This window comes from Portunus trituberculatus, chromosome 36, assembly GCF_017591435.1.
Source record: "Portunus trituberculatus isolate SZX2019 chromosome 36, ASM1759143v1, whole genome shotgun sequence".
Lineage (NCBI taxonomy): Eukaryota > Metazoa > Arthropoda > Malacostraca > Decapoda > Portunidae > Portunus > Portunus trituberculatus.
Genome location: NC_059290.1, coordinates 2,364,225 through 2,374,224, shown reverse-complemented (window position 1 = coordinate 2,374,224; position 10,000 = coordinate 2,364,225). Strand labels below are relative to the sequence as shown.

The following is a 10,000-nucleotide window of genomic DNA, read 5'->3' as shown; positions in this document are numbered from 1 at the left end:
ACAGCTTTTTTTTTTTTCTCGTTTTTCTTCTTCTTTCGTTATTTGTCTCTGATTTAACCCCTTCAGTACCGTGACGTGTTTCCATATCCACTCTTACTATTTGGTGATTTTCTACAGCTTCAGAAACTCATGTAGGGGAATTGAAATAGTTTGGACTGCAGCCATTAATCTTCTGACCTCCTGATCCTTCCTAATGTCAACAAAATTGTCTTATCGTACACAAATCTCAAGGTAAAAATGTGTCCCAGTATTGAAGGGGCTAATAAAGTAAAAGAATAAACTAATATGGCTTTATGACTTAGGTTTAAAGGTAATTTTTTTTTTCAAGGTTCGGAGTTGTCGCAGCCTTGAGAAAATGTTGCTAATTAGTCCAAAATCAGACTTTCCTTCCTCTCCAAACTCGCGAGTGACTTGAAGGAAAGGAAGGAGGAGGAGGAGGAGGAGAGCAAAGTAAGGGGAGGAGGAGATAGTAGGAGGAGGTGGAAGTCCATGAGGAGGAAGAGGAAGGAGGGAAAAAAAACTTTGAAGAGGAAATGAAGAGAGGGATAGCGAAGGTGTTTCTTTTTATTTCGAGGAAGGAAACTCGTATAGCGGGGAAAGAGAGGAAAAATATTAAATGCCACTGGTAATAAAAGATGGAAAAATTATGAGATGGAAAGAAAATAAGATGAGAGGCGTGAAAGTTTGTGTTCCTTTGAAAGCACGAATACGTTCAGGAAGTTTTGCAAGTTTTGACAAAAGAATCTGTAAATGCCTATCTCATTCCAAGATAATTTTGATGGAGATGAATCTGTGTAAAAATATCCCTTTATGTTCGTTCCTTTTAGTCATGTTCCCACTCTTTTCACTAATTTTTTTTCTAATCTTTTATGGAGACTGCAGTTCTAGTGGGCTTTTTTTTCTAATATAGTTTTTTTTCATCCATGTCAGTTTTCTTTCTTACATAAATATAAGTTCCAGTTTCATATTCAGTTCATCATTTTATTTAGTTTAGTGACTTCGTTGTATATGTACCTCTTTTCCCTTTTCATTTGCCTTGCATCACATTCCTTCATATTTCTTGACAATTTCCATTTCAAGTTAACATTTCCCTTTCCTTTGCATTTTTCCACCTTGCACTTGCCTCATATTCACCAGTTTGCAATTACTCTCGCTTCCTTTCTCAGTCCTGTCTTTTATATTTGTTCACCTTTTATTAATCACACATTACGTAATTATACATTTCTCCACCTACCAATTACTCCCTTACTCTGTTCCTGGTTGGTGAAGTCATCAATATAACTTAATTCCACCAAGTTTGCGTCTCCTCCCATGTAACAACCCTTCTGACTTACATTTTACTCTCTATTTTTATTGTTTTATCAGCCCTCCTTTGTCTCTTCCTTCCCTCCTCCTCTCCCCTTCCCCTTTCTTGTAGTGAACCATCGATCGAGGTGATTAGAGAGGATAAACACTGCACGTCCATCTTAATTACACCTGCCCGGATCAGACTCGCAAATGTAAGCAAAACAAACACAGGTGACCCCCTCTCCCTCCACTCTCCCCCTCTCTTTATCTCCCCTGCTCCCTTCCTCCTCCTCCTCCTCTGTTCCTCTATTCACCGCTGTTTGCTTCCTTCCCGTTTTCTTTTGTTTTGCCTCGCTAGGAAAGACAAATATGAGGTGATGGTTTTGTTATTACATGTACTCCTTGTCGCTGTGGTTCAGTGGCATGTGGAGTGCTTGGTGTTTGTTGGTGTTTGTGAATGGTGGTGGTGGTGGTGGTTGTGTTGTTGTTGATATTGTTGTTATTGTTTTTTGTTTTTTTCTCCCATCTCGTTTCCTCTCCTCTATGTTTTTTTTTTCCCTCTTTCCTTCTCTTTTTTCTTTTTGTCTATTCTCCTTTTTTCTCCTCTCCTCCTCTCTCTCTCTCTCTCTCTCTCTCTCTCTCTCTCTCTCTCTCTCTCTCTCTCTCTCTCTCTCTCTCTCTCTCTCTCTCTCTCTCTCTCTCTCTCTCTCTCTCTCTCTCTCTCTCTCTCAATAATGATAAAAGTGTGGTTCTATTTATTGTTTCTTGTTCCACCACAGTTACTTTTTTTTTTTACATAACTGTCGCAACGAATACAAAAAAAAAAAAAAATACTTGCCAATAATGAAACACTGGAGGCACAATTGATGCATCGTTTATTCCTGACCTTCAACACACACACACACACACACACACACACACACACACACACACACACACACACACACTTATGAAATTCTTACTTTACTTTCAATATCGCTTGGAATGATTACTGCATACAATTCTCTTTATTAATTTTTTTTTCCACTTGCTAAATTTTAAACATGAGTATTTTTTTTTCTCTCTCTCTCTCTCTCTCTCTCTCTCTCTCTCTCTCTCTCTCTCTCTCTCTCTCTCTCTCTCTCTCTCTCTCTCTCTCTCTGCTCTTCTATGATCTTTTATTCAATTATTTAGTATTTTTTTCTTCTTTTCTGGCTTTGTTGTTATTCTGTTTGATTTTTTTGTCTGTGTGGATTTGCATTGTTGTTGTTTTTTCGTGTTGTTCCTTTTTGTTTTTTGTTTTTTGTCTTTTTATTATCGGATTATGGCGTGGCGTGTTTTCTTTTTCTTTTTTTTTTTTTTCTTATTTTTCATAATTTGTGTGTCCTGTCTTTTCCATCCCTATAATATTCAGAAAATTGTTGTACTTCATTTTTATGTATTTTACTTCCACACACACACACACACACACACACACACACACACACACACACACACACACACACACACACACACACACACACACACACACACACACACACACACACACACACACACACACACACACACACACACACACACACACACACCTCTCTTTCTCTCTCTCTCCCTCACCCTCTCCCTGTCCCTCTCCCTCTCTTCCACCTGTCTCCTTCCCTCTACCTTTTCCAGCACCACACACCCCTTCATCATTACCAAACACTTTATCCAAGCCATTAACACTACCAAGTCACCGCTGTTGCATCCAGACACAGAGATGAGTTAGTGGCGTCATCCCCGGAGCAAGAAATTTAGGAGTGGAGAGGCGACAAGGTGAATAGCTAGCAAGGGGGAAGTAGTGGAGTGTAGCTGATATACAAAGGTGGAGTGGAATATGCGAAGGGTAAATGGGGCACAGAAAGAGTCATGGTAAAGAGTGGCATAATGAATGGAGGAAGGGTGAATAAGAAAGGGAAGGAAAATGCACAGCGAAAAAGGGGTGATACGGAAGACAGAATGAGGTGGAAGGGATTTGGAACCCATGAACAGAGAGAGAGAGAGAGAGAGAGAGAGAGAGAGAGAGAGAGAGAAAACATATTCCAGATTATATTTCTTCATTAAAAAAAGTAAAAAAAAAAAATTACCTAACTTTATTGGCAACAAGGCGAAAGATGAGAAATTAAATTGGACTGAATAAGTTGTCGGAAATTAAAAGTGCAAACTAAACAGGTATTTTTGGACGAGGTTAATTAAATTTCAGTATCACAAAAAAAAAAAAAATAGATCCGCTGATAATTATTATTTTTATTTATTTATTTTTTTATGTCAAAATTTTATACCGGAGGGCGTGAATATTTTTTTCCTCCTTTTCCTGTGTAAATGTTGTTTCCTTATTACTCAGAATGTAATGAGGAGAGGGAAAAATAGTCAAGGAAAAGCATTAGTGTTAGTCTTTTCCATGAGAGCTTACCATGGAGATTCATAATTGCATTCTCTCTCTCTCTCTCTCTCTCTCTCTCTCTCTCTCTCTCTCTCTCTCTCTCTCTCTCTCTCTCTCTCTCTCTCTCTCTCTCTCTCTCTCTCTCTCTCTCTCTCTCTCTCTCTCTCTCTCTCTCCTTTAGTTTTCAGTGTGTGTGTGTGTGTGTGTGTGTGTGTGTGTGTGTGTGTGTGTGTGTGTGTATGTGTGTGTGTGTGAAGTGAAGCAATACAAACTCTATTTCCTGCCAGGATGACACTAGAAATAAAATAAAATAGTATGAAAATAAAGAAATGGAAACGAAAAAAAAAAAACCTGTGATCAAAAGGAACATGTTTCAGATTATCTTTTTATATTCTTTTATTCTTTTTTTTTTCTCTTCTTTAATTCTGACAGCACTTTTTTTTTTTCTCCTTCCTGGTTCACTCTGGATTTTTAAGTTCCCAAAATTTGCTGGTTTTTCGAGCTCAAAGTGGCATTTTTCTCTCTCCTCCCACATTTTTTTTTTTTTTGTCTCTGGTCATTGTCATCTCTTAGTTCGCCTTTATTTCCCCTTCCTGTCTTTCCTCATCTGTTTTGTTGTCACGAGGAAATTATTTTGTGTTAGTCTTTGTTGTAATTTGCTCGTGTTAAATTGTCTTCCTCTTTTTCGTCTTTAATTTGTTGCTAATTGGAATGATTAATTAGTGATATTCTCTCTCTCTCTCTCTCTCTCTCTCTCTCTCTCTCTCTCTCTCTCTCTCTCTCTCTCTCTCTCTCTCTCTCTCTCTCTCTCTCTCTCTCTCTCTCTCTCTCTCTCTCTCTCTCTCTCTCTCTCTCTCTCTCTCTCTCTCTCTCTCTCTCTCTCTCTCTCTCTCTCTCAACCTTTTCATCCGGTTTGAAAATGTATGTTCTCTGTCTTTCTTTATCTCATATTTTTCTTCTTTCTTTTCCATTTATCCTTTTACTTTACTCTTCACATGCTTGAGTCTATGTCTCTCTCTCTCTCTCTCTCTCTCTCTCTCTCTCTCTCTCTCTCTCTCTCTCTCTCTCTCTCTCTCTCTCTCTCTCTCTCTCTCTCTCTCTCTCTCTCTCTCTCTCTCTCTCTCTCTCTCTCTCTCTCTCTCTCTCTCTCTCCTGGTTAAATTATTTCCTTCCACGGGCTAAATGTTTACAACTGCTCCCTTATGCACAGTTTTTTCCCGTGTTTATCTCCACGAATTTCTCTCTCTTGCTTATTTGAATACTTTGTGCTGATTACTTTGTCTTTTTTTTTTCTCGAGTATTTATATTTTTGATGTTACGGTAAATATCAGACCAAGCGGCTTCTACACATCCTCCCTGCTGACTCTCAAATCTGCTGCGTTGACGTCTTTAGCCCTCCTTGCTTTCTGCTGACTTGTATTATTGAATCTCCTTGGAAATCTCACCTGAATCTGTTTTACTGCTGACGTGAGACGCTTTAATGATTCTTGTCTGATCAGTAAATTTTGTGGGTTAGCTTGGGTTTCCGTTAGTTTGACCTCCGCTGACCTCTTCTTGCCGGGTTCTGCGGCCTGCTAACTTCCCACTCTGGCCTGCTGCAGTCTGTACCGCCCCTGTTGAGCTGAACCGAGGTAATGTTGCGTGGATTTATTTGTTTATTTAGTTGTTTGTTGCTTGCAGTTCATAATAAGCATTTGATATTTTTCCTTTTTTTTTCTCCTCATGTTTTAGAAAAAGTAAGAGTTTTTCTTTACATATTTTTTTCTAAGGATATAACGATTGTAATACTTCTCTTTTTCATTTAATTATAGTTTACTATTGTACTATTATTTTGACCTACGTGGTAAATAACATTGAACAGCGCATCGTACTTTGCCGCTGAATATACATTATTTACAGGGAAACACACCCATTGCACATGTCATTATTGCCACATCACACAGCAAGCAGTCATTGTTACCGACAGGCTTGCGATTACCAGAAAAGTCTTTAAAGCGAAAATATATGAAAATTGTTCCCTGAGAGATGAGTAATGGATAGATGCAGGAGTACAGATATTAATCCCTTCAGTACCATGACGCGTTATCTTATTCATTCTGGTTACTATTTGATGATTTTGTACATCATCAGAAACTTATGTGAGGGATTAAAATAATGAAAACTCTGGCCATTAACCTTCTGACCTTTATAGACTCTTCCTAAAGTCAATGAAATGGTCTAATTGTACACAAGTCTCAAGGTAATAAGGCGTCCCAGTATTGAAGGGATTAAAGCTGAGGGTAAGTCTTCCACTGTACAAAGGCTCCCTCCTCCCCTGCACCTCCCATTGGAAGCCTTACTAACCCACTCGCTGCCTCTCTACACATCCTTCCTTAATCACAACACATTTCATTCATATTCAGTATTTAGTCACTGGAAAACCTGTTCTTTTAACCTCCCTTCGTCCAGCTGTTGTTAGGATAATGAAGCTTTTATTTCAGCACAGTGGCATGTAATAGTGAAAGGGTTAGATAGTTACAATAAAGTGGTAAAAAATTTATGCTCCCCATTCAATCTTTACTCACCTCTGTTGTGTCCCCAGTAGGAGCGTGCCAGGGTGCCGCTCAGGTGTAGGAGCAGCAGCAGCAGCAGGCACAGGTTGGCACCCCTGGAGGCGGCTCGTGGCACTCTCATGGCGATCGTGTGTGTGTAAGTGTGTGTCCGTGTGTAAGTGTGTGTGACGTCACGAGGCGCTGCTGTGTTTGCGTTGCGCTGCTGTTATTGTTTTTTTTTTTCTCTCCTGTTGATGTTTGTTTTGAGTATCTCGTTTTCTGTTTTTTTTTGTTTTTGTTTTTGGTTGTCTATTGTTTTTTTCGAATTTTGTTTTCCATTTTCGTTCCTTGTTTGTTCGTGTCACACATAATTTAATTGTATTTTTTCCGTGTTTCTCTTCCTTACTTTATATTTTTTTTCTTTTTGACACCGCTTCCCTTTTTTTTTTTTTTTTACTCTTTATTTATTCATTCGCCACCATATCCTCTATACATTTTCCAGCTGTTCACCTTTAAATCAATGTGCCGCATATCCAGTTTTCAGCGAGCGTCCATCATTTCATCAAGCGGAGTATGAATTCATCCATTTATTTGTTGTCGTCGGAGTGACAGGCGCGGCTGCTCTACTTGTTATGTTTTTGTTGACAACTCAGTCTGTGTTGCATCTGTTTCCAGGACAACTTCACGTCTCACTGTGTTTATTTTAGGACCGGCTGTTTTTTTCATTATTTTCACTGTAATTTTCTGTTTTATTGATGTGTGTTGTGTCGATCCAGCGTGTGTGTATTGGTTGGCGTCCTGTGCTTGTATTGGCGTTCCTGTTCTTGCTGTCCCTCTGGCGGCGTGTCGGTAACCACTCTGTGTGAGAATGAAAGATGCTGGAGTATGTTTCCTATCTTTCTCTCTCCAGCATGACAAGGCTCTTCGGTTCCATTAACTATTCATTTTCTTTTACACAAGTCTCTCTCTCTCTCTCTCTCTCTCTCTCTCTCTCTCTCTCTCTCTCTCTCTCTCTCTCTCTCTCTCTCTCTCTCTCTCTCTCTCTCTCTCTCTCTCTCTCTCTCTCTCTCTCTCTCTCTCTCTCTCTCTCTCTCTCTCTCTCTCTCTCTCTCAATATATATATATACGAGTATAATGACTGCCTCTCAATATTCCACTAACGCCGAAGGCCTGTCTGCCTCTAGGGAGAAATATCCCCCGAGCAATATTTGGCTGTGCACTGAATTATACTATATATTATTTACTTGTTTATATGCCCACCCACCTATGCAAACACACACACACACACACACACACACACACACACACACACACACACACACACACACACACACACACACACACACACACACACACACACACACACACACACACACAGATTTACTACATATATAAACATTCTATCATTATTATTACTATCATTATTATTTTCATTGTCATTATTTAAACAAAAGACATCATGTGGAAAATATTAAACTCTCAGGTAGCTTCATATTTCTCATTCTATTTTCCTTGTTTCGTACCATTAGTTTAATAATAAGTTTTGAGTCCCGGGGGAAGCCAAGCGCCAAGTCTGTGGAATATCTTTTTTTTTGTGTATAATATGCAAAGGAAATGTTCCGTCCCTGTGGTGAGGAGTGTCAAGAGATAGGAAAATATTAGAAAGTGTCCCGCTGGAATCAAAAGAACATAAAGGAAAATATGATAAGAATTTTTACCACATCTGTATTTTTTTTAACACACACACACACACACACACACACACACACACACACACACACACACACACACACACACACACACACACACACACACACATACACACGTGTCTTTGATGGTGATATCACACCCATTACCACTAACAACAACAAAAAAACAACAAGAAGAGCAAAGATAAAAAAGCAGGAAAAAGGGAGAGAGGAGAAAGATGAAAAGAGGCAGTACTAAAAAACTAATCTCCTTTTTTCTCCTTCTATTCCTCCTCCTCCTCCTCCTCCTCTTCCCACATTGAGTTTCTTTTCTTCCTTCCCTCGATCCCTTATCCTTCCCACACCCTTTGTTCTTTCTCTCCTCCTCCTTTCATTCTTCCCTCATTTCTTCTTTACTTTCCTCCCACATCCTTCTCATCTCAGTTCTTTTCTTCCTCTGAGCTCCTCCCTCCTTCGGTCCTTTTTCTCGTTTCTCTATATCCTTGGTTGCTTTTTCTATTCATATGTCTTCATGTTTTTCTATCTTTTTCTCATCCTTTTTTTCTTTCTTGCTTCTATTCCTTGTTTTATTGTATTTTTCTTACAGTTTTTCGTCTTAATTTCATGATGTTCCTCCCTCATTCTTTTTTTTCCTTTCAACATATTTCTCTTCTCTTTCTCTTCCTCCTCCACATCCTCGTCTTTCTTCCCCCTTTCCTCCTTCCCTCTTCCTTCGACTCTTTCCTTCTTTTCTTCCTCTCTTCTTCTCACACATTTTCCTCCTGCTCTTCCATCACCTTATCATCTTTCTCATCCTCCTCCACCTATTCCTTCTTTTCTACTGACATCCACTTTTTCGCAACACACATTCCTTCTCGTTCTTTACCTCCACCGTCTTATCTTCCTCCACTTCCTCTCCTTCCACTCATTCCTTCACATCCAGTATTCTGTCATCTCATCATCCTCATGTCTTCTTCCTCTTCCTTTCTTATCCTTCCTCTTCTTTCACTTCCTTTCCATCTTCTTCCCCATCTATCTTCCTCCATGTTTTCCTCGTCTTCCTCTTATTTCCCTTCTCTTCCTACCTTTCCTTCAATTCTCTTCCTATAGAATTTCCTCCTCCTCCTCTTCCTCCTGTCTTCCTCTTCCACCTCACTTATCTCTCTTTCTCCTCTTCTTTTACATCATTTCTAGTCGTGCTTTCCTTTTCCTCCTCTCATTCCTCTTCTCTTCCTACCTTTCCTTCACTTCTCTTCCTATAGTCTTCTCCTCCTCCTCCTCTCCTTCGTCTTCCTCCTGTCTCCCTCGTCTTTCGCCTTCCATTATTCCCCAAGGAGTCAATAACATCCATAATTCTTCATTAGTTTGGTGCAATTAGCGACATATTTACGTGTTGCAGCGACCACCTCAGCTCCACGAGACACGCGCAGAATTTTGGTGTTACTGCTTCTCTTTACGTTCCCTAATACTTTTATGCACAGAGAGAGAGAGAGAGAGAGAGAGAGAGAGAGAGAGAGAGAGAGTGTAAATGTGTCTATGTATCTTTCCCTTGTGTAAATCTTAAAGTGTTGATCTGTTTACATGTATTTCTTAGTTTTGCTGTATTTTTTTGTAATGAATGGTTGTTGTAACGAATTTTGTGCATAGATATTGTTATTTTAAGGATAAAAAATGTATTATGTGTCTATTTTGAAGAAAAGTGTTTGTGGTCAGTGATATAGTGTGTGTGTGTGTGTGTGTGTGTGTGTGTGTGTGTGTGTGTGTGTGTGTGTTTATGTTATGGTCTTTAGCACCTGTAGGTATTCTAGAAGAGTATGTATTGTATGCAGTGTTCAGCTTCCACCCATTAGTGGCGCAGGCAATTTTATTTATAGTGGTATCCATATTAGGGCCCATGTCTCCACCCAAGCGCATCTTTAGTGTAACCACCTACAACCTGGGTACTATGGTGACATGCAGGTAACTAACTTAAACCACTCGACAAATGGCAAAGTTTCAAGGCGGTATGTGGTGGGATTCGAACCTACACGTGGACGTCTGCCCGATCTCACGCTCACCACCTTATCCACTACACCACCGCTTCCCTATGTGTGTGT

The 10,000-nt window shown here is 39.6% G+C and overlaps 1 protein-coding gene across 2 annotated transcripts in view; it reads right to left on the bottom strand.

Moving 5' to 3' along the window:
• LOC123513671 (hemicentin-2-like) overlaps positions 1–10,000 on the bottom strand; it is an 80,003-nt gene that overhangs the window by 62,469 nt on the left and 7,534 nt on the right. For both annotated transcript variants that reach the window (XM_045271009.1, XM_045271010.1), the window contains exon 2: positions 6,250–7,074. In XM_045271009.1, coding sequence (XP_045126944.1) covers positions 6,250–6,358 — 109 coding nt within the window. In that variant the 5' untranslated portion in view covers positions 6,359–7,074. The remainder of the gene's footprint in view (positions 1–6,249; positions 7,075–10,000) is intronic.